Source organism: Halteromyces radiatus, assembly GCF_025201355.1.
Source record: "Halteromyces radiatus strain CBS 162.75 chromosome Unknown BX664scaffold_4, whole genome shotgun sequence".
In the NCBI taxonomy this organism is placed as follows: Eukaryota; Fungi; Mucoromycota; class Mucoromycetes; order Mucorales; family Cunninghamellaceae; genus Halteromyces; species Halteromyces radiatus.
The window spans coordinates 2,051,747-2,074,826 of record NW_026251690.1 but is presented as its reverse complement, the minus strand read 5'-3'; the positions used below and the strand labels follow the sequence as shown (position 1 = coordinate 2,074,826).

At 31.8% G+C, this 23,080-nt stretch overlaps 12 protein-coding genes across 12 annotated transcripts; 2 read left to right on the top strand and 10 right to left on the bottom strand.

Moving 5' to 3' along the window:
* Positions 1 to 68: 68 nt before the first annotated feature.
* Positions 69 to 968, bottom strand: BX664DRAFT_333077 (uncharacterized protein). The gene has a single exon (XM_051545455.1). The coding sequence runs from the start codon at positions 909 to 911 to the stop codon at positions 159 to 161; it is 753 nt and encodes a 250-aa protein (XP_051400309.1). The 5' UTR covers positions 912 to 968; the 3' UTR covers positions 69 to 158.
* A 1,055-nt stretch (positions 969 to 2,023) lies between these two features.
* On the top strand, positions 2,024 to 2,659 carry BX664DRAFT_134707 (RlpA-like double-psi beta-barrel-protein domain-containing protein-containing protein). The gene has a single exon (XM_051539823.1). It carries the CDS (start codon positions 2,138 to 2,140, stop codon positions 2,498 to 2,500), a length of 363 nt encoding a protein of 120 aa, XP_051400308.1. The 5' UTR covers positions 2,024 to 2,137; the 3' UTR covers positions 2,501 to 2,659.
* Positions 2,660 to 2,818: 159 nt separating this feature from the next.
* On the bottom strand, positions 2,819 to 3,766 carry BX664DRAFT_365492 (small GTPase; the record flags this gene model as incomplete). Its single annotated transcript, XM_051548475.1, has 5 exons — positions 2,819 to 3,076; positions 3,138 to 3,274; positions 3,352 to 3,423; positions 3,504 to 3,610; positions 3,681 to 3,766. The coding sequence occupies 5 exons, from the start codon at positions 3,764 to 3,766 to the stop codon at positions 2,819 to 2,821; spliced, it is 660 nt and encodes a 219-aa protein (XP_051400307.1).
* Positions 3,767 to 3,995: 229 nt separating this feature from the next.
* Positions 3,996 to 5,334, bottom strand: BX664DRAFT_333073 (uncharacterized protein). The gene is made up of 4 exons (XM_051545454.1): positions 5,215 to 5,334; positions 4,855 to 5,113; positions 4,525 to 4,794; positions 3,996 to 4,439 (listed from the first exon to the last, which is right to left on the bottom strand). Exons 1-4 carry the CDS (start codon positions 5,269 to 5,271, stop codon positions 4,042 to 4,044), a joined length of 984 nt encoding a protein of 327 aa, XP_051400306.1. The 5' UTR covers positions 5,272 to 5,334; the 3' UTR covers positions 3,996 to 4,041.
* Positions 5,335 to 5,448: 114 nt separating this feature from the next.
* BX664DRAFT_333069 (kinase-like domain-containing protein) lies at positions 5,449 to 7,016 on the bottom strand. The gene is made up of 6 exons (XM_051545453.1): positions 6,849 to 7,016; positions 6,631 to 6,787; positions 6,508 to 6,573; positions 6,199 to 6,410; positions 5,718 to 6,126; positions 5,449 to 5,620 (listed from the first exon to the last, which is right to left on the bottom strand). The coding sequence occupies exons 1-6, from the start codon at positions 6,974 to 6,976 to the stop codon at positions 5,576 to 5,578; spliced, it is 1,017 nt and encodes a 338-aa protein (XP_051400305.1). The 5' UTR covers positions 6,977 to 7,016; the 3' UTR covers positions 5,449 to 5,575.
* A 196-nt stretch (positions 7,017 to 7,212) lies between these two features.
* BX664DRAFT_263721 (uncharacterized protein) lies at positions 7,213 to 8,175 on the bottom strand (the record flags this gene model as incomplete). Its single annotated transcript, XM_051540782.1, has 2 exons — positions 7,213 to 7,748; positions 7,812 to 8,175. The coding sequence occupies 2 exons, from the start codon at positions 8,173 to 8,175 to the stop codon at positions 7,213 to 7,215; spliced, it is 900 nt and encodes a 299-aa protein (XP_051400304.1).
* A 1,264-nt stretch (positions 8,176 to 9,439) lies between these two features.
* BX664DRAFT_333066 (calcium-binding protein NCS-1) lies at positions 9,440 to 10,734 on the bottom strand. The gene is made up of 6 exons (XM_051545452.1): positions 10,565 to 10,734; positions 10,453 to 10,477; positions 10,113 to 10,330; positions 10,025 to 10,035; positions 9,753 to 9,908; positions 9,440 to 9,649 (listed from the first exon to the last, which is right to left on the bottom strand). Exons 1-6 carry the CDS (start codon positions 10,626 to 10,628, stop codon positions 9,551 to 9,553), a joined length of 573 nt encoding a protein of 190 aa, XP_051400303.1. The 5' UTR covers positions 10,629 to 10,734; the 3' UTR covers positions 9,440 to 9,550.
* A 382-nt stretch (positions 10,735 to 11,116) lies between these two features.
* BX664DRAFT_333064 (small G-protein Ras2) lies at positions 11,117 to 12,329 on the bottom strand. Its single transcript, XM_051545451.1, has 6 exons — positions 12,114 to 12,329; positions 12,028 to 12,045; positions 11,936 to 11,957; positions 11,773 to 11,868; positions 11,680 to 11,713; positions 11,117 to 11,582 (listed from the first exon to the last, which is right to left on the bottom strand). The coding sequence occupies exons 1-6, from the start codon at positions 12,159 to 12,161 to the stop codon at positions 11,228 to 11,230; spliced, it is 573 nt and encodes a 190-aa protein (XP_051400302.1). The 5' UTR covers positions 12,162 to 12,329; the 3' UTR covers positions 11,117 to 11,227.
* Positions 12,330 to 14,711: 2,382 nt separating this feature from the next.
* Positions 14,712 to 16,440, bottom strand: BX664DRAFT_134610 (uncharacterized protein). Its single transcript, XM_051539822.1, has 7 exons — positions 16,330 to 16,440; positions 16,189 to 16,268; positions 15,898 to 16,125; positions 15,648 to 15,778; positions 15,299 to 15,585; positions 15,120 to 15,231; positions 14,712 to 15,049 (listed from the first exon to the last, which is right to left on the bottom strand). The coding sequence occupies exons 2-7, from the start codon at positions 16,265 to 16,267 to the stop codon at positions 14,891 to 14,893; spliced, it is 996 nt and encodes a 331-aa protein (XP_051400301.1). The 5' UTR covers position 16,268; positions 16,330 to 16,440; the 3' UTR covers positions 14,712 to 14,890.
* A 352-nt stretch (positions 16,441 to 16,792) lies between these two features.
* BX664DRAFT_333059 (biotin synthase) lies at positions 16,793 to 18,441 on the bottom strand. The gene is made up of 5 exons (XM_051545450.1): positions 18,097 to 18,441; positions 17,808 to 18,010; positions 17,671 to 17,754; positions 17,027 to 17,589; positions 16,793 to 16,954 (listed from the first exon to the last, which is right to left on the bottom strand). The coding sequence occupies exons 1-5, from the start codon at positions 18,319 to 18,321 to the stop codon at positions 16,860 to 16,862; spliced, it is 1,170 nt and encodes a 389-aa protein (XP_051400300.1). The 5' UTR covers positions 18,322 to 18,441; the 3' UTR covers positions 16,793 to 16,859.
* A 749-nt stretch (positions 18,442 to 19,190) lies between these two features.
* On the bottom strand, positions 19,191 to 19,657 carry BX664DRAFT_333057 (uncharacterized protein). Its single transcript, XM_051545449.1, has one exon. It carries the CDS (start codon positions 19,556 to 19,558, stop codon positions 19,217 to 19,219), a length of 342 nt encoding a protein of 113 aa, XP_051400299.1. The 5' UTR covers positions 19,559 to 19,657; the 3' UTR covers positions 19,191 to 19,216.
* Positions 19,658 to 20,913: 1,256 nt separating this feature from the next.
* BX664DRAFT_297188 (uncharacterized protein) lies at positions 20,914 to 23,079 on the top strand (the record flags this gene model as incomplete). The annotated part of the gene is made up of 2 exons (XM_051542232.1): positions 20,914 to 21,232; positions 21,356 to 23,079. 2 exons carry the CDS (start codon positions 20,914 to 20,916, stop codon positions 23,077 to 23,079), a joined length of 2,043 nt encoding a protein of 680 aa, XP_051400298.1.
* Position 23,080: the final 1 nt, after the last annotated feature.

The window sequence follows — 23,080 nt, the reverse complement described above, 5'->3', positions numbered from 1 at the left end:
ACAACATTCAACCGAGTATGTATCCGATCCAACTATACCAACTATCCAACTATATAAATTTCATGTTTTTTTTTTTTATTATGATTATTATTATTTCTATATACAATATTTTTTTTTTAAAAAAAAAGAAGATATCTAAACTAATATATATATAAATATCATTCAACGTCGCCAGCCAATGCAAGACCTTCACTATACCAAACGACAACACCTTTCCGTAATTCTTTTTGCCAGAGAATACCACGATATTGGAAAGTCCAAAAACTCCAAAAGATAATCATCATTAAACCACCAGCAGCACTAACCAATAATAATTGTAAAATATGACGAAATTGTAATAAATAGAGTAGAGAATAACCATCATGTTTGGCCAAAGTAATATAAAGTAATCCCCAAAAACTACCAGTTCCTAAGAGACACCAAATTCGAAAAGCTAATAATCGAATACTACCTACTTGCCACCATCTTAATACACCGGCCTGCGGAATCAAATTTTGATCTAATCGCCCCACATATTCCCAAACAAGTATACCCCAAGCATTCCTTCGTTCCACCATCAAAAGCCAAAATAAAGTTGTAGTTGGATGAGATAAATCAATAACAAGACGTTGACTAAATACAAATACACCTAATAACCAACCAGTCCAAAATAGCCAAGTACCATATACAACACAATGTCGTTCTAATGTCAAGAATCCAAACAAGTGAGCTACAAGATGAGTAATGTGAAAAGCAAAATGAAAAAACACAAATACAGGAGGAAAGGTATGTGCCCAAGGTGGAGGATGTGTCACCAGTATATGAAGAGAAAGTAAAATAATAGATAAAGTCAGGGTATATGTAGTTGGTGTATAAGTAATACGTCTATCAATATATATAAAAAAAAAATATAGGTATTCAATTTTATTCATTGAATTGAATTTAAAAAATTAAAAAAGAACTTACATTGTACGAGTACTTTTTAATATGGGTATTTCACGATCTGAAGTTGATTTTTTTTGTTCTTGTTCTTCTTCTTGTTGTTGTTCATATTGTTGGTTGTCTATATAATCTTCTGTAATCCAAGAAAGTCGTTGTTTTTCGTCTGAAGAATAACCTTCGTCTGTAGTATATGATTGACGAGATGATATTGACGAACGCCAATCATTTAAGTATGGGTCACAAAAACTGGACTCCAATTTGGCCATTCAATATGAAGTTGTATAAATCAAAGAAAAAGAAAAAAAAAAGAAAAGAAAAAAAAAAAGGTAAAAAAAAAATCCCTTTCTTTTTTTTATCACATGAAAACTATTTTTCATATGTTTGATTTTTTTTTTTTCAGCAGCCAATAACAATATTAGTCCGCCTTGACCTTTATTTCTATAATTTATAGGTATCAATCTTAGTATTATTATCATCATCACTTGTCATTATTTTATGATGATGTTAATGATGAATCCTTTCTTTTTTCTTCTTTTTTTTTAAGATTGTTTATTGACAACTCTGCTTATTGACATCATAAATCAAATTTCTATGATCTTTTAAGTGTTATTCATTTCGGTTACCGCTTGAAGCCCTTTTTTCTTACCCAACCATTTTATGCAACTTACTCAAAAAATGTATAATCATCACCACGTGATTTCAAAGTGATGACCTCTATCTATAAGGGAGATCAAAAAAACTTTCATTATCATTAGTCAGTTTGAGAGTTGTTAATTTTTTTTTTTTATTATTTAAGGAGAATCAATCATTGTTACATCCTAAGATTTAAAAAAAGATCAACAGTATGATGATCATACATCATAATTTCTTTATTATAAGAAATGGTCCAAATATGGAAAAATCAGGGAGAAAAAGAAGACCATCGAGATAGCCAAGACTGATAATTAGTTTTTGGGTTCACAAACGTAGCATACTCCGCTCTTTATTGATCAAGAGAGATACATGTTTTTTTTATATCCCTTACCTATCATAGTATAATCCAATTTTATAAAGGAACTAAAAATATTTTTTTCATTTCTTTTTTATTGCGCCTTGTCAATCATTTCTCTTTTTCTTTTTTTCTCTCTCTTTTTTTCCTTCTTCTTTACTTTTACCCTCTCGTTTTTTTTCTTTTTTTTTGCCACCCATCCCTTTCACTTTTTTCAAAAAAAAAAAAATGAAATTCCAGTCCATTCTTTTATTCATTTGTTTGATGATCACTTTGATTCAAGCATTACCTTTACAAGAACGATCCATTTTTTCTGGTGACGGTACATTTTATACTGTAGGATTAGGATCTTGTGGAAAAACCAATACGGATTCAGAACTTGTTGTTGCTTTAAGTAGTTCATTGATGGCTAAAGGAAAGTATTGTGGTAAAAAGATCAAGATCACTACACCTACTGGTACCGTCACTGCTACTGTGGTAGATACTTGTCCTAGTTGTTCACCTTCCTCTGTGGATTTATCTCCTGCTGCTTTCAAAAAGATTGGTAAAGTTGCTGCTGGTAGAATCTCTATCAAATGGTCTTTCCTTTGATCTCTTTTTTTTTTTTTTCCTTGTTGTATTCCATTGTTCATTTTTTTTACACTTTTCTTCTTCCTTTTTTCTTTCATGCCATACTTCATTCCACTCTCTCTTTCTCTTCTTTTTTTCCAATCAACCCCTTGTCCCTCTTTCTTTTTTTTTTTAACTTTTCCCCGTCCTATCGTTCCTTTCACAAATAGCATACACGACAATCACCGTACATAAACTTGAAATATGTATATATATATAAAGTGTATTCTTATTTTGTATCAAACTATATAAACCATTGTTTTTTATTGCCTTATATATAAAATAGAATAAAATGGATGATTAACAATGAGTATATTCTAAAATAGGGGCCCCGATCTCCGAGATTTCAGGAATGGTACAATTCAAATCAAACGCCTTAGCCAAAATAATCTTGTATATCTTTTGAATGTTGATAGAATGAGCTGTAGAGCAAAATATCAATGGTGCTTTCATTGCTCTTGCATATTTCCTTGCTTGTATCGTGATTTCTTCATGATCATGCACTGACATACGACTGAATTCATCATATTTGGTACCCACTAATAATGGAATAGCATTCTATACTCCAAAAAACAATAATTTATTAATACATCATCCATCCATATATACATATTCCTACCTTGTTCATCCCTCTACCTTGTCGATACCATTCTTTGATACTATTCAATGTCGTCTTCCTTGTTAAATCAAATGTGAATAGAATAGCAATGGCATCATTACATACTAGTGGTAACATACTAACAAATTCTTTTTGACCTTTTATTATACAATAAAATTATAATGAGTTTTTCTTGTTCTGAACCTATATATATATATATATATTTGAAAATTACCTCCTAGATCCCATATACTAAAAGTGATTTCTGTATTTCGTATTAGTACTGTCTTGTCCATAAAATTCACACCTATCATAAAAACAAATAGAAACATTTTATCTTCTTCCTTCTCATATCTTCTTTTTTTTTTCCTTAAAAAATTAATTTACCTAATGTTTGAATATATTCTGCATTGAATTCCCCTTCAGCATATTTCACCATGAGACTTGTCTTGCCAATCTGAGCATCACCTACTATCCCAGTTTTGATAACAACACTAAAACCGATATTATATATATTAATATAATCCGTTCTATTTCTTAGCTTCGTGTTACAAACTGAGTTACCTATTCTGTGGTTGATCTTGTGCATCTATTCTTGACGATGAGGAAGCTGCATTGAAGAACATATCTTGATGCTGAGTTGACGTCATTACAATAAATTGTAATATTATCAATAAAAAGTGTATATATAAAAAAAAAGAAAGAGAGAAATAAAAGAAAGTAATGGAAAGGGGAGAGGAACAAAAAAAAAGTAGAACAATGAAAAAAAAAAAGTATCAAACTCCGTCTCACAGGAGCCCACAGCATAATATTCCATCAAGTCCAGTCCTTTTTATATGGGAGATACAGTCATCGTAAAAGATCTATTTTATTAAATACAAAAAAAAAAAAAAAAAAAAGATGATGGATAAGAAATAACGACTATCTATGGGGCAATAGAGGTTGATAATCTATCTTTGATGATATGTTCCGCTTCAGCAACAATACGATCCAGTAATACTTGACAAGTAGGAATATCATCAATCAGTCCCATCACAGGTCCACTTGTCCATATACCAGCATCTACATCACCTAATTCAAATACAGTACGGCCACGGGTTCCAGATACCAAATGACGAATGTCTTCAAATACCAAATCCTTCTTTTCTTTTTCAATGGTATTGACTTCTAGGGCCACTTTGTTCCTAAACACTCGTGATGTATTTCTAAATGGTCGGAAAATCAATGTAGTATTGCGTTCATCACTATCTACCAAGGCTTGTTTGATGTTGTCATGTACTGGTGCTTCTTGTGTAGCCACAAATCGAGTACCCATATTGATTCCTTATCATCCATGTATATATAAAAGAAAAGATCAGTGTCATACTTTCCTTCTTTTTTTTTTTTTGTTTCATTGAATAATATTTACCTTGAGCACCTAGAGCAAGAGCCGCCACTAATCCTTGACCATTAGCAAATCCACCTGAAGCAATAAAAGGAACGTTCAATTGTTTGGATGCTTTAGATAATAAGATCATATTCATCATATCATCTTCACCAGGATGTCCAGCACATTCAAATCCATCTACTGATATCAGATCCACACCTAAACGTTGTGTCGTAAGAGCATGTCGAACAGCCACTACTTTATGTATCGTAAATATTCCAGCTTGTTTAAATAGATCAATGAATTCACCCGCTAGTAAAAAAAAAAAAAAAAGATTAGAATATGAACGTCATCTTCCCTTTTTCAAGTTACGGTTGTTGCCAGCAGTTTCCACCACAGGGACTTTTTCTTCAATAATGACTTGAGCATATTCTTTATAAGGAGGAGGTTGAAGAGTAGGTAAGAATGTTAGATTCACTCCAAAAGGTTGTTGAGTCAGTTGTCGACATGCTCGGATTTCTTGTCGTAAAGCCTCTGGAGTAGGTTGAGTCAATCCTGTCAAGATGCCAAGTCCACCAGCATTCGAGACTGCAGACGCAAGACTAGCTCGTCCTACCCATTGCATGCCGCCCTATATAAAACCAAATATACATAAGGACAATAAGAGTAAGTATCCGTCAATCTTTCTTTTTTCTTTTCCAGGATTTAAACTCCTCGGTTCATGGACTTCACCTGAATGATAGGATGCTTGATACCAAGGAGCCGTGTTAATTGTGTTTGAATAGGCATTAGATGGATACTGTATAACTGTGAATGAAGTAAGGATTTATACGTCTAAAAAAGAGAGAGAGAGAGAAGAAGAAGAGAGAAAAGAAGGAATCCCACATCAAGGAAAAAAAAGCTGACAAAAAAGAAAAAGGTCCCGGTCATCACGACTTTAATCTCAGAGCATGATGATCTTATAAATCAAGGGGAATCCAAACATTATTTATTAGTTAATGGTATAGTATGATTATAATAATAATAATAATAAAAGTGTGTATATATACAAGAAGGAATGATCTAAACTTAGGGGAAGAATAATAGGGTATATTCATTCCTTGATGACACGTAATAATGAATCTAATCGAGTTATCACCTATCATTAAGAGGAGAAATAAAAGAAAAAGAAGATTAGTTCAATATTCCTTTTTTTTTTTTTTGATGTACAAGTCTTCTTTTTTTTTTTTTCTTACCTGTTGAATTGAAGGTCGGTCTTGAGGATCTACGGTCAACATCCATGATATAAGGTTCTTGAGATCATCCGAATAGGTTGGGGTAGTAGGGAAGGAAAATTGTCCATTGAGTACAGCCAGAGCCAAAGATCCACCACCTTGCTTGTTGATGTATGTCTCAAAAGGTGAGCCACCATATGCCATTGTAAATACAGAGCATCCCAGTGAAAAAATATCTGTTTTTTCTGTCAATTCGGAATCCACTTTTACTTGCATTAGTTCTGGTGATCTATAGGGCATGGATGATTGTTCTTCTACCATGTCTTGATGTTTTGCCGCTTCCTGTTTTGTAGTGATTTTCACCCTAGCTGGATAGGCAGAGCCAAAATCCATCAGTAATGGTTTCCCTGTATCAGATATAAGGATGTTCCTATAAAAAAAAGAAAGGTTATCATTTGATTTCTTTACACGTTCTTCATAGTTTACTTTTTTTTTATCTTACCCTGGTTTGATATCCCTATGAGACCATGCTACACCTTGTCCTTCTTCTTGTTGTCGTTCATCACCTTTTGTCATGGGTATCCCTGGTCCAGTGTGAGTATGAAGAATAGAGAGAGCCTGACTAATATCCAGGAAAAGTCGATAGATTTGTCGTTCTTTAAAGTGTTGTCCACTAGCATGATATGCTTCCAAAATATCTTGTAAAGTTCCTCTCTATAAATTTCAATACAATAATAATAATTTAGTTCTAAGCAACAAAAATAATAGCTGTGAAGTTTTTTTTTGTTTCCTTTTCTGTCAGACTTTTTACCTTGTAATATGGCATCACCATATAAACCACTTTGGATCCATCTTCTTCCTTAACAATAGCCGCATTCTATGAATGAATCAAAACAAATAAGTTCATTGATATGAAAATAAAAATGGTTTTGACCTTCAAAGGGACGATATTCTTGTGTTGGAATAGTCGTTGAAGTTGTACTTCGCGTTGGGCATGTCTTAGTTGTTCTTTTCCAAGCTTACAAGGGATTCTTTTCAATACAAAATACTGTTGATTTTCATCTTGAGTTAAATATACTTGAGAAAATCCACTAAATATGAAAAAGAAACAATATATTAGTATAGGAATATCAAGTCAAAATAATACTTTACCCTTCTGCTAAGAGTTTGATTTTTTTCAAAGTTTGCTTGTTGACTATAAAAATATCGGAAGATGGTTTAATATACGTATCAATAGCACTATTGACTGTGTTGACGAAATTGGAGAAAAATGAAGCCATCTTTGAATATGAAATAAAATAAAAAAAAATAAAAAATAAAAAAAAAAGATAGGAGAAAGAAAGAAGAAAATAAAAAAAGATAAAGAAAACAAAAACTTTAAAAAAGACTAGAAGGCTCCGCTTTGCTTGTCAAAAAAAAAATGAATGATTTATTTCTAACGAATAGGTTATAATACATGAAAAAGCTAACAAAATAAAGGTATATAATATATATATAAGAGAAAAGAAAAAAAAGATCATACTTCTTCAGTGGTAGTTAGAGGTATCGTTTTCTTAGCATATTTTTCAGGTGTAACATGGGTCTTTTTCCATTCTTTCATACGGGCAGACACATGTTTGTGCATAAATCCACAGGCAATCATACTTCCACTGGTCATGACAACAGTGATGACTATTTGTAAAATGTTATTGACCACCACCAATTGATCTATCGACATTGTGGTTCCTAAAATCAATACCGCCTTGATAGTAAAATCTGTCAACATGACTACGCCCCATAATATCGTCAAGATGTAACAAAACTTTCTGAAGAAAGAGACTTGCTCCCACATCCATTCCGCCATAGGCTGACTATGTTCTTCTGGTTCACCCGATTCTTTCTCCGTTACCCATTTCATTGGAGGGGCTTCACTTAACATTTGAGCTGTAATCAGATAACAAAGTGGTTGTAGATTTACCCATCTAGTATGAATAGGAAGTAAGGTCACTAGAAAGATAAATGCAATCAAGATATCTACTGTAGCATCACGGAATAAAGCAATACGAGCATCACCTATCAAAAAAAAAAAAAAAAAATAAGTAAGCAGGTACAATGATTACATCTCCGTTGTGTTACCAGTGATCAAAGAAAGAATGGCGGATCCAATAAAAGAGGCAACAAAGATGCAACCAACGATATCCAGTGTACGTTTTTTCCAAAACTTGTAAAGAACGTGTAAGAAAGGAGGAATACCACCAATGACAAGAGCAACTACATAGCCAACTTTATCTCTTGTTGCATAATACAGACCTAAAGGGATTCCCACATCGATAGTGAGCATGATAACCATTGCTAAAACTTGATCGAGAACAAATTTGATCACTTTCTTCCGTTGTTGTTTTTTTTCTTCTGGAGTCATTTCATCCTCTGAATAATCAATTTCTTTATGATCTAAGGTTGAGGTGGATGCATTGATGTTTTGTTGTTGATCAGTCGTCATGATGTGAGTAGTAGATGATTCAGCTTCAAAAGAAGAAAAAGAAGATGGAGAATTATTCATTGAATATGCAAAAAAGGATGATTCTTTTTATATTCTTTTTTTTTTTTGATCTAAGAATAAAAGGGAAAGAGAAAAAAAAACAATAAAAAGAATGGCTGTGCTTTTACAAGGAAAAAAAAAACAATTGGATGTAAACCATTTTCAACTGGAAAGGCCCGATTTGGTCTTGGCTTTCTCTCTATTCCTATTTAGGAGGAAAATATCCGTTCAACGGCCAGTTTTTCTTTTACCTCCTCTCATTGGCTAGTTTCAAGGTTCGCTCTACATATCAAGCAGTAAAGACCATGTGACCTATCCGTAGACGAAAAACATTATTTTTGATGTATGCATGAAAGTGTCTTTTTTTATTTGATTGAATCTATTTGATTTAGATCTATGCAACATGATTTATGAATCACTTGTCAATATCGAAAGTAAAAAAAAAAAAAAAAAAAAAAATAGAGGGAGAGACTCATTCTTTCATCATCTAAAAAAAAAAAAAAAAAAAAAAATAGCAATCTAACATAGTTTGTTTAAACATCCATGTTGGATCACACAAAAGCTTGGCATTTACATGCAAGAGAGATAGGAGGGCAATAGATGATACCCATATTTAACGAATCAAAGGCTTAATAATAGCTCGTATTAGTTTTTGTACCTCATAAGTATTTGTGTACATCTATTTTTGATGGTAAAGTTACATTATCGTCCTTCTACACATTCCGTAATTCTATCATCAGCGTGGTAGATGCATGATCGCCATATCATCACCATCATTTAACGGATTATCATCATTTTATGCCATCATTATCAACGATTACTCAATTGGGTCGACATTATCAAGTCAGCACTGAGAACGTGATGGTGATCATTGCGGATACATTGTAATTTTTTTTTTTGTTGGAATAGCACGTTCATGATCACCTGAGACATCTCTGTCAATTTTGGACAAACACCTTACATAGGCTACACATTTACAGAAAAAAAAAATTGAAATAACGATTGCTGTTTGATCCATCCTTATTCTGTAACTGAAAATCATTTTCGTGTTGCTTATGATGATGCGGTTAATAACGTCCCTTCCATTCATTTTTTTTTTTTTAGATAACATTGTTGAACATTGCAAAAGATAACCATAATATGTATACATACACAAACACACACACAGACAGACATAGTATACATATATATATACACAGAGAGAGAGAGACAGAGAGACAATGAATAACAGTGATATAAAAAAGGAAAATGGAGGATATATAGATATATATATGTATTTGTATACAACAACAACAACAGAGAAAAACAGTAAGGAGAGCTAATAAAATAATAGTATCTAAACTAAACCGTCATATAAACTAAGAGCTTGAACAATAGTTGGATCCTTTTTTGAGCCTTCTTTGAATTCTTCCATGCTTAATCGTCCATCCTTGTCCTAAATTGTAGTATAATGAAATAAAAAGAAAAAGAGAGTTAATAATATTGATCATCTGATCTTCCAATTTCTTTTTTTAAGAAATGATGTATTTCCAACTTACGGTATCCATCAAATTGAAGATTTTAGTTACTCGTTTTTCAGGAGTATCTTCATCAGGTGGTAACTTGACCATACTGCCAACCATTTTGTAAATAGCATCCACTATATGAAACATTTCATCCCGACTAATATATCCATCATTGTCAATATCATATAACTAAGAGAAATATAAAATAATAATAATAATAATAATAATCAAATGTCAGTATGATTAAAAGGGGGGAAAAGAAGAATTGCTCCTTAAAACAATCAAAATCATGATCTTTTCCATACCTGGAATGCCCCTAACGACGAGGAAAAAAAAAAAAAAAAAGTAAAGATATAAATGATCTATGTTAATATATGAAATAGATTCACTTACATAGTAATTTTTCATCAATGCGACCACGACTAGTAACGGAAAGAGCGACAATGAATTCTGTAAAATCAATAGTACCATTCTTGTCACCATCAAATACATTAAAGACATAATCCGCAAACCGAGAAGGATCGCCAAAAGGGAAAAACTGTTTATATATCTTTTGGAACTCGGTCTTGTCTAATAATCCCGATGGACAATCTTTCAAAAAGCCCTTGTACCTATTAAAAGAAAAAAAAAAAATATTTTAGTTAACTATATTTGGTGAAAAAAGAAAAAACGATGGCATTGGTTTCTCTGTTTGAAATATTATTATATTTCTTTTTTATTATTTATTTCCTACCACTGTTGAAGTTCCTTCTTATCAACTATAGAAATGAAATAAAGAAAATAATGGAAATGTAATTAGTGAAAAGAAAGAAAGAAAAAAGAGTATAAAGGATTATTAGACTTACATTTTGTACATTTCTGTAGTTCACTAAGTTGATCTGGATTAAGTTTACTTTGTGCTTTACCCATACTATCAAATGTATAGATATATAAGATAAATAGATGGTCGAAAAGAAAGAAAGAAAGAAAAAGAATGAGAAAACACTTTTTCCGGCAAGAAAAAAGTAAAAAAAGAAGAGAGAATCTGCCTGGATTTTATCCTCCGACTCGTTAAACCCACGAGGCTTTATATAGTCGCTCTCCAATTTAAACATTTTCACCAGAGTAATGATCTATTATGTCAATGATATTTATAGTGATGAATTCATAATCATAATTTTATGCAGATGATTAAATATGTCGGTACAGCAATATGGTAAGGACGAAGGTAAATAATGAAAATAAAAAAGGTCAGAGTATCCTAATTTGGAAACGACATACAACTTTTCAATCTCTTGAGCTTTTTTTTTTATTATTATTGTTCAAAAAAGAAAAAAAACAAAGACTATAAACTAAAAGATGAGTATAAAAATATAAAGAATAAAGGTTGTAATGGATGAATTGGAGTAATAAAGGGATAGATATGTAAAAAAAAAAAAAGTAAAAGATGATGTATCAGAAAAAAAAATAATAAGAATAAAAAAAAATGATAATAATAGTAAAGAGAGAAAACTACAATTAAAAAATATCTAAAGAATCAAACATTTGGTTTTCTTGTCCTTCTTGGCTTTTGACTTGGTACCAGCACGTAAACCTTCACGTTGAGCACGAATAGTTTTGACCACAGAATAAAAGGAGCGTTCCACATTAACACATGTTTTGGCAGAAGTTTCAATAAATTCACAACCAAGACGTTTGGCCATAGCATAACCTTCTTCACGATGTACATCTCTTTCAGTCACTTTATCACATTTGTTACCTACCAACATCAATGGTACATTTTCCACATCCTTTACACGGAAAATTTGATCCCTGAATCGTTCAATGCGATCAAACGTCGAACGTGATGTGATGGAATAAACCAGTAAGAAACCTTCACCATCTCTATAGATATATATATATAAAAGAAGATTAATGTTTTAATTTTCATTTGGCGGAGATCAATTTAATTCCAATAAGAAAAAGGATCTTTCTTTCTTACCTAATCCATTGATCTCGAAGGGCTGTGTATTCCTCTATAAAAAAAAATCATGTCAGGACATCTGTTGTTAATGCAATACACAAGTTATCTTACCTTGACCAGCAGTATCCAATACTTCTAATACACAAGGTTGGTCATCAATTACCACTTGCTTTCGATAAGAATCTTCAATGGTAGGATCATATGTTTCTATATATAAAAAAAAATTATCATTGAGTAAATATGGTAAAGAAAAATACACTTGCATGTTACATACCAACGAAATGATTCAAACAAAGCTATATATATATAAAGAGTTAAATCAATAAATATTCAAACATAATGATGATTGTTATGATAAGGATTTACCTGAATGGTTAACGCAGTCTATTTATAAAAAGAAAATATATATGTAAGCACAGACATTTCAACATTATCAACTCCTTGATATTTACCTTGCCTACACCACCATCACCTAACACGACCAATTTATAGAGCATCATCTTGAATTAAAAATTGTTGTTGTATTCTTATTGTTGTATAGATAAAAGAGACCTTTGATTACCTATTAAAATGATAATTAAAATAAAAAATAATAATAAAAATAATAAAAAGCAGTAATCATATGTAATCGCAATCAGACCAAAGAATCAAGAATGAATGAGTTGTCGTGTAACAGATACCATAAAAAAAAGACCAGCCCCAAAAAAGATTTCGTCACCATAACAGTATATATATAAAATAATATCACCATGAATATTTTTTTGGGGGGAAAGAATAAGGAAGATGAAGGAGAGGTACAAGAAGGAGGAGAAGGAGAAGATATATAAAGAAAGCAAGAAAGAAAGAAAGAAAGAGAAAAGAAAAATATAATTGAGTTAGTATAATCCTTTTATAAATAAATACACGAAAAATGTCAAGTTTATGGTCTTCATTATATGTTTGGACAAAAAAAAAAAAAAGAAAAGAAAAAAATTACCAAAAAGTTTCGAATGTAAGTCCAAACAAAAAAGAATGTAAGTTGACTTCTATAATACGATGATGATATCAAGTCCTAAAGGAAGGAAGGAAGGAAGGAAGAAAAAAAAACAAAAGGAAAAAAGAAAAAAAAAAGAAAAAGGGTATGTTATAGAAGTGAGGGAAGAAAAGAAGAAAGAAAAGAAAATAAATAATAAAATAATAATAAAAAAAAGATGGGAGTCTAAAAAAAAAAAAAAAAAAAAAAACTTGAAGGACCGAGAAAACAAGGCGCACACAGAAATGACAACAACCTGATGAGATACACGCAACACAACACTTACACGCACTATACATACACACAATACGCACGTTTTTTCCCTGAATACTCTCGGACATTCAAATTCATAATAAACCACACACATGTCATGTCAACTTCTATATAAGAAAAAAAAAAGTTTATTTCAATTACAATGAAAATAGACTTGATATTCAGTTTTAAATAATAATAATAATAATAATATTGACTATTCTAACAAAAAAAAAAAAAAAAAAAAAAAAAACGAACATTCTCTCTTGACTTTATTGGTACTATTATAGGTAATTCAAATTCAAACAATCACAAAAGAATGCTTCATTGCCTCTTTAGGAAATACAAGAGACCACTGGATCTTCAGTTAAGGTTTCTACCACCGCTGGTTACTGTTTTTTCTTCATAAGAATTGGCGGAGAGGAATAAACAATTTGCGAAAGTTAAATAATATGGTTTGCAGGCAATAAAATGGGTGATTTGCATTGTATTGATTGTACCAAAAAGAGAATATACAAAAAAAAAAGAATAGAAAGAGAAATATGGTAAGTAAAGTCTTTTTTTTTTTTTATACTTACAACCGTAGTTTAAACGTCTCAGGTTTTTGCTACCCGGATTAAGCATATAGCTCAGCCATAGAAAGAAATGGAATAGTACTAGATGATTCGCGATAATTGTCCTCAACCTTTTATAATAATTTTTTTTCAGTGATTGGACGATGATGATGATGATTGATTTTCATTGATGATAGAAAAGAGAAACAATGAAAAAAAAGGAGCTTACTTTTTCTAAGATAGTGTGATGCTTTTTCATAGGGATGCTAAGAATAAAAGAGGATGTTCTTTTTATCAGACATCGGATGATGATTGCTTTTTATTTACTAAACAGGAAAAGATGATGATAAACAATACAAAAAAAGAAACAAGTTTTGTTGTTGAGAACGATCAAATTATTGATTTAGCTATGATCATTAAGAAGACTATAATAAAGAATAGGAAAGTTTCTATTGATATCATTAATCATCAATCACCCATTTCCGTAATATGAAAAAGGAATCATCGTAAATATATTCAAACCCCCAATGCCAAACAAGTCTCTAACCATAACGCAGAAAAAGTAAAAAAAAAAAAAAAAAAAAAATAAACGCGCTTCACATGGAAAAAACCAGAAAACTTAAAGCTGAGGGTCGTGCACTTTCTCTTGTTATCTATTCCTCCTTACTCATCTGTACTTCCTTTTTTTTTTTTTATTTTGATCGTTGTTTGGTTGAAGAAAAGAACCTGTAGATCTTTTTTTTATTATTAGAATATAGATACCATAAACTTTTACTTGTTTTTACGGGAATTCCGACTATCCAGCTGCAAACTTAAAAACAAGGCAGCGCAAACTCATTTTTTATATTGTGCAAATTTTATTTGGGTCAACGCAAATTGATAACAGAAAACCAGTAATTACAAAAAAAAAAAAAAAGTGTCAAGAACAGGGAAAAGACATCATCATATCAGTTTAAAGTAATAAGAGAGAGTGGGGAGGAGGAGAGGTTCTTTTTTTATTTTTATTTTTATTTTGTCAAGATACATAAAAACTAAAACTAACCAAAAGAAATAATAATAATAAAAAAACCAACTCACTTGTAAATATACAAGTAGTGAAAAAGAGGGAAAGGAGATAGAGAGAGAGTGTGTGTGTGTGTGTATGAGTGAATGACTAATAAGAAGAAAAAAGGAAGGTAAAAAGAATAAAAACTAAGGGCGTAGATACTAATTTTTTAATGGCAAATAGAGTAAAGCGATAATAACAATAAATGAAAATATAATAGATAAAAAGTAAGGGAATTTGAAGTAGTAATAATAAAAATAATAATAATAATAATAATAAAAAATAATAATAATAATAAAAATAATAGTAATAGTAATAGTAAAAAAAAAAAAGGAAGAAGGAAGGGAGTTGTAGGGCAAAGAGAAATCAAGCAGCCATCACAATATTTCGAACGCCTTTAGGAGTCTTGTCATCATTCAAATGTTTTGAATTGTATCGTAAAGCTGACATCAGATTGGAAGCACTAGAATCAGTTGGTATATCTAGCATGTTGACCGTTTGTATCATTTTTACAGAGTTCTTGATCTATATATATATATGTAAAATAAAATAATCAATAACATTCTTAATACATATAAATAAATGAAATACTTACATTAATTGGAGATTGTTTTGTAAAAACACCATTAGGATCGATATGATCATAAAGAATAATGGTCACTACCATCACTTTGAGACAAAAAGCAGATACTTCAGGTCGTTGGGATCTAAGTAATAAGAAAAGGAAAAAAAAAGGTCAATTTATATATATATATATATCTGAAAATCACTTACTTTTTTTTGTTAACGGTATAAAAACAACTAGCCCAAACAGCAGCAAGACATTCACCAACACCTTTTTGTAATCGATTTTTCATAACATAATTTGTAGTTGTATCGATGACACATTTCAATAATGGAGTAGGATAGGCGATAAATAATGATATTTGATTGGCTTGATCATCTTCTACCATTGCACTTCGTAGATCTGATACTTCATCATTATTATTTCCACTGTATCGTCCTCGTTGTAACATTCGTCGATAATAACTGAAATCGTTTTGAAGTGTAGGATTTCGCATCTATTTATTAAAAAAAAAATGAACGATTTATTTCATCTTCTTTTTTTTTTTAATTTTATTACCTTTAAATGATCAAATTCAAAAACAAAATCAAGTACATCGGCAAATAACTTGGTCAATCCTTGATGAGTTTGAAGGTTCTTATTGACATCACCTTGACAAAGTATATTCAACAATCGAGGAATTCCATTTTCTATATTTAAATAATAATAATAATAACAAAAAGAATGAGAAGTTAGTAGGAAAAAAGAAACGTTAGTAGGAAAAAAAAAAAAAGAAAAGAAAAGAAAAGAAAAGAAAAAAAAAACTTACGTAGATGTTCAGCATAGTCATACATTTCACGTAACATATTGACAGTAGGTAAAACAGCTTCCCAAGCTAAATTTTCATTTTCGGGACTTGGTGTAGCGATTGCATTTCGAATAACATCTGAAGAAGGTTGATATTTTTCCAAGGACCTTAATAAAGGTTGACTAGGTTCCACCAATTGAGAGGCAAGTTCATGGTATAAGGTTAACTCTTCAGAACTAGGTAAGGCATCTATTTTAAAAAAAAAAAAAAAAAAAAAGGTAAGAAAACTAAATTATATTATATATTACATACTTTCAATATCAAAACCAAGTTCAGGAACCATTACTTCATTACTACGAATATTGTTCAAACTAGTCAAGATTTGTCCCATCCTAAACATTAAAAAGTTATATATTAATATATAAAAGAATAAGACTAATTCCAAATTTTTACCTTTTTGTTATATAGATAATAAAGATTGTTTTGTCGTGTTATTTGTTTTTTTTTAAATAAAATATAGAATAATTGTTCAAGGAAGAATATATGACAGATTTTTTTTTTTTTTTGAAAAAAAAAAAAAAAAGATGGAATCACGTAGAGAGAAAAAGAAAAAAGGAGAGGGAAGGGGTATTTTGAGTTCTTAGGTAAAAAGATGAAAAAAGAAGAAATAGATGATTCAATGTTTAAAGAAAAACAAACGAAAGAAAAAAGGATGTTTAATCAATAAAACCCTTGAATTAAAAAAAAAAATAATAATAATAATCAATAAATAGAATATAATATGTATATATATATATAAAAAGAGAGAGAGAGAAAGAGAGAAAAAAAGGAAAAGGAAGGAAATAAAAAATGAAAAGGAGAGGAGAACGAAAAAAACTTTTTGGTTGGTGTAACCAATGTCTATCGTATAAAATAATGACTATATAAACTTTATATATTTATTTATCAATCAATCAAAATAATAATAATAATAATAATAATATCTATACTACAGTAGCTTGTTTTTGATTATTTTCATATACAGGTTGATTGGGTTTATCACTACCTTGTTCAAAATTTGCTGGTTTAGGTACAAGTCCTATTATTTTAAAATAATAATAATAATGTAAGATATCAATGAAAAATTAAAATGATGATTATTTTATTTTACCTAAGAGTTCAAACATTTTCTTGTCATCAGTAAATTCATTGTTAGGTGTAGTTAACAATTTATCACCAGTAAAGATAGAATTGGCACCAGCCATAAAACACATACTTTGTTCAGCAACAGAGAATCGTACACGACCAGCAGAAAGACGAACCATAGATTGAGGCATCACAATACGGGCTGTAGCGATCATACGTACCATTTCAAAAACAGATACAGGTTCTTGATTTTCTAAAGGAGTTCCCTTTACAGCTAAAAGTGCATTCACTGGTACACTTTCAGGATGTTTAGGAAGTGTTGATAATGTATGTAATAATCCAACTCGATCTTCTTCTTCTTCACCTAATCCAATAATACCCCCAGAACAAACAGAAATTCCTGCTTCTTGTGCATTGTTGATTGTTTCTAATCTTTCGTCATAAGTACGTGTTGTAATAATCTTGGGATAAAATTCGCGTGATGTATCCAAATTATGATTGTATGCCGTCAATCCAGCTTCTTTGAGTTCTTTTGCTTGTTGTTCATTTAACATTCCAAGAGTACAACATACTTCCATACCCATACCACTATAATAAAAATTAAAAAAAAAATCAATCAATCAATCTTTCTTTCTTTTTTTTTTTTTTTTTTTTTGTCGTAAACTTTACCGAATAGCCTTGACATGACCTACAATCTTCTTAAAGTTGGATTTACGACCAGCTAAATCTCTCCAAGCAGCACCCATACAGAATCTAAACCCAGAAAACATCAGTTTATGTTAATGTTTTTACCCTTTTTGTTTTACCTTGTACTTCCAGCTTCTTTGGCACGTTGAGCAGCTTCTAAAATCACATTTTCATCCAACATCTTTTGAGCTTCTACATTGGTCTTGTATCTTGATGATTGAGGACAATATTTACAATCTTCAGTACATCCACCAGTCTTGATAGATAATAATGTCGCCTGTTGAACTTCACGAGGATTGAAGTTCTCACGGTGGGTTTTGGCCTAAATGATAATAATAAAAAAAAAAGTACAATTTCTTTTTAGTTACCCAAACATAATATATATATATGTATAAAGATCATACTTACACCATAATACATGAGTTCCAAGAAGGGAGAATCATAGATAGATTGAATTTCTTCACGAGTCCAATCATTTCTTAAAGGACCACTAGCATGGAAAGCAGCAGCAGAAGTTGCTTGAGGAATAGTATTAGAGGCAGCAGATGTAACAGAAGCCAAACGTGAAGAACTGGCTGTACTATAAAGACGTGTAAAGCGAAGGGGTTGAATGGTCAAACGGAAAGCAGACATGATCCAATATAACGAACAAGAAAGACAAAGAGAGGGCGGTGGAAGATAAGATTGACGGGAATATAAGAAAGAAAGAAAAGAAAAGAAAGAAGAAGAAAAAAAAAAGAGGAACAAAAAAAAAAAATAGCGTTGACCCCTAGTGGTTCCAGGTGGGTCGGATTTTGAATGAATCCCCAACCCATTTTACCCTCACAGTCTTCTTTTTGTTGGTCTGACACTCTTTGGGCACCCAACCCTTTTTTTTTTTTTTTGGTGACTCAATCTTTCCAAAAAAGTATTATTATGATAAAAAGTTCATTCTCCACTTAATAGACCCCAACATCCATCATATCTATATTCCTGATTGAAAACTCATTATTCATCTTTTTCTAAAGATGATCTGTTTTCAATTTTATTTGTATCCCTCCTTGAACCCTATGTCTTTTTATTATTATTATTATTTCAATTGTACATAAAATGAAAAGGCACAGTATACTCTAATCATCTATCATTTCTATTCTCTCTTCTATTGCTAAATTTAGCTAAATCGGTAACTCTCGTCAGCATAAGAACGTGAACGCATATGAAATCAAACTACATGCTTTTTTTTTGGTAGTTTGGCGGAGAAATAACCATCATCACAAATCCTTTTATTTTTTTTTTAATACATATCATTTTATTTCAATTCTACTACTTGGAATTCATCATCATCATAACCATTTTCTCCTAGATCTACCATTGTTGTCTTTGTAGGATAATGTGAGCTACCTAGTGCTGTTGGGTATGAAGGAGGGATAAGATCAACAGGATCAACTCGTTTAATTTGATTGAATGGGGTATGATCACCTCGACAACGATGTAATACGTATATATACATAACCTATAATAGAAAAATAAAATAAGTCCACATTTTTTTTTATAAATGTATAAATAATAATAATAAAAAAAAAGAAAGTCTTACATTGACAATTAAATTCATCATGGTATCCATAACAACCCAACCAACCGTCTCTTGCCACATATGGAAACAGGGAATTATGGCAGAACTGTCCATCGCATTAGAATGTCTACCATCATCATCATTACGATCAGTAATTGTGCCATGACATGAATCATCCGTACATAAAAATGGATCCGTATGACAATCTGTGATGAATGTCTGTTTGTTCATACATAGTAACGATAAAAAGATGAAATTATTGATGGCACAAAACACAGTCAGAATATAATAAATCCACCATCCAATCGTTAATGCCATGACTTGAACCTAAAAGAGGAAGATTTATTTATTTATTTATTTATCACTGACGCTACTGATTGATTTCTTTTAAGTCTTGATGTACTACTTACATTGGCCCTATGTATAGCATATGTTGTGTGCGCACTGACAACCATGAGTAGAATAACAAGAATGCATGAAATATAAATCATCGGTAATAATAACTCACGAATAGATGCTATTCAAGAAAATAAAAAAAAAAAAAAAAGAATAATGTTACTCTCATTTTTGTTCTAATTCCGTCACCTTGTTCTTTTTTTTTTTTTTTTCGTTCTTACTTGGCCAATGATTATCAAATGAACCCCATATTTGCCATACTGCTCGGATCTGTATTAATAACACTCATGATGATTATCCATTTGTTTACTTTTTAATATTTTTAAATCGTTTTACTTACCACCTGGACGAAAGAAAGAACATTGAGACATCGTCGCAATTGTAAAACTGTCAATTGACAAGCAGATCGACGTTTATCTTTTCCATGATCGGCTTTTTCTAGCATGATTGATTAGCAGATGATCAACTTTGAATAAGAATAGAAAAGAGAAAAGAATGTATTGTAATATAATCTTGTCATCTATTTATCTAGTCTTCTAAAAAAAATAAAATAAAAAAGAAAGCATAGTTCATCATGGTTAGAACGGGGAATGGTCTTCCTTTTTTGGTAACGTTGGAAAAGGTCTTGATTTTTGGCTGCTTACCATTTTCAGTGAGGCATCCTTCATTTTAGGCTGGGATGGTTTACTCCAAATATCAAATTGAACCAACAAAAAAAAAAATCAAGCAATGAAGAGAATCCATAATAATCATAATATTTAATGAGAAGTGATCATGTCTTCCTCTTTTGGTTTTTGTCATATTTTTGACAGTTGGAACTTTGAAAATCCGTCCCTATCAAGTGGCGTCAGTCAGAAAAAAAAAAAAAAAACAAAAGCAGTGAACAGTCACTGGTGGACGGATAAAGTGTCTGCAAGCTCTGCCAAAAAAAAAAGTAAAGGGGAAAAGCTTTTTTTTTTTTTCTGCCTTGGTCTTTCTTCCTTTTTTTTTTTTTTGATACACAAATACCCAATAAGAGGACATTACTATCATTCCTTATTCCTTTATTTTTTTTTATTTATTTATTTTGTTTCTATCGCTTCTTTATATCAACATTGGACGTTATATTTTACTGAAGACAAAGCGCTTTACGACAAGTCACTTTATTCGTTTCTTGCGATTCCACCATGCGCAAGTCAGTGACACATTTGAAAGATGCTTCCTCGCTTCTGTCACAACGCCTAAAACGACCTTTGACAGCATTACCGACTTGTTGTTGGCATTCTCATTTACGGGCTATGCTTCATTGTTTTGATGAACCTCTACTTTCTCGACCACAAAGACTGATCAAGACACGCCATATTCACTCTCAACAGCGATCTCGATTATATTCCACTTGTGCAGCTGTATCATCCTCTTCCAATTCCACATTATCTTCATTATCAACAACTACCGATCTTCATGATAAACCCAACAAAACTCGTTCTTTCGACATACCCCCACCTGCTCGACTTTATGGTGCACTAGCAATTTTCAATCGGACAGATCATGTAGTTCTATCTCATCTTGAAGAAGCCTTACGATTACAACAAGCTGAAAAAGCATGGCAACTATTTTGTACACTTACTGTCAATACTAGCAATAACAATAACAGCAATGCCTCCAGTACAACAACAAGCAATTATTCTTTTAGTGATACCAAGACTGGACTGGATGAACAAACCAACGATGATATGTTAGATCTCATGACTGTACCCTATCACCATTGTACTGATCTATATGCACTACTATTGTTTGCTCAAGAACTGACGACTCATCCGGATGTGATTGCGATGCGACAACAACAACTGGACAAGGTAGCGACTTATGTAGAAGAACAACTAGGACAGCCCAAGCATTTATTTATAGAATCGATCTCTCGCCGGCCTATTCCCACATACAAAAAGTTTCAGCAAGCCTTACGACGCAAACATAGGATATTAGCATGGCGATATTATTTACAACTGTTGGAAGAAGATAAGCTGGCGGCGCCGATGATGATAACACGGAATCGTTATTTGAAATTATTATCTTTATTGATGGGTACAAGCCGATATTATCTCAAGGAGTATCGACGACAGGCAATGGTACATAAGGTGACAACTCAACATGAAGGCATACCTTGTGAATATGGTAGAACACTGACGGCGGAAGCGATAGAATGGATAGCCAAGATATATTGTCAATACGATCATGAACGACCCAAACTAGGACGAAAACTGGTTAAAGAATTTCTTCGCCAACATCCTGAACCTGCTCCAGATACCATCGATGAATTGATTTGGCGTGTGATTCCTTATGATTTACGGACAGCTCAAATGATTTTGGACACCATGCATACCCGGGATTTAATTCAAAACGAAACGACTTACTGCAACCTCATCAAGGCTTATTCATCACAACGGAAATACAGTAATGCTCTCAGTGTGTTTGAACAGATGCTTTCCATTGGTGTGACTCCTTCTATCGTATCATTCAATGCTGTATTACATACTTTTGCCAAACAAGGACTTACGGAACAAGCGGTTTATATTTGGGATACAATACATTCTAGACAACTTATTCCTGATGCTGCCACATTTAGTGAAATGATTCTCTGTTTTGGTCATAGTGGACATTTGAAAATGTGTCTTCATTATTATCATCTCATGGTACAACAACAAATGCAACAACAACAACAATTATTATTGATGAAGAAGGATACAACAACTACGACAACAACAACAACAAATTCTGTAGTGACACCCAATTTGTATACATTTAGCATACTGATTGAAGCTTATGGAAAACGGAACGATTTAAGGGGCGTGTTGAAATGGTTTCATACATTATTACGGCAAGGATTGACACCAAATGAAGTAATTGTATCGAATGTTCTCAAGGCACTAGGGAAACATCATCACCAACACAACATGATGGAAGCTGTACAACGTATCGCCAAACAATGCATGATGGCTGGCATCAAATCTGATACGGTATTATATACCTTACTATTGACATTACAAGCAACATCAATTTCATCAACTATATCACGATCATCATCATCATCATCATCATCATCATCATCAACAATAGATGACAGTGAATTGAATTTCGTGTTACAATCGCATCGTGAAATGTTGGCAAAATGTGTGGAACCCAACGCTTATACCTATACAGCATTGATCGGATTATGTGGACAACATGGATATATGGATACAGCTCAACAGATCTTTGATTTGATGCAACAATCAGAACAACATCAACCTACGACAGCGACTTATTGTGCTATGTTGGAATTATGTCGTGTGATGAATCAAAAAGAGCAAGTAGATCTTCTCTTGTATGATTTTTTGGTTCAAAGTAAATCAAATGGAACTCATGGCAATCGATTATGGGTAGATACCAGATTAAGAAACCAATTCCGGTGTTACCATGGCTGTTAGT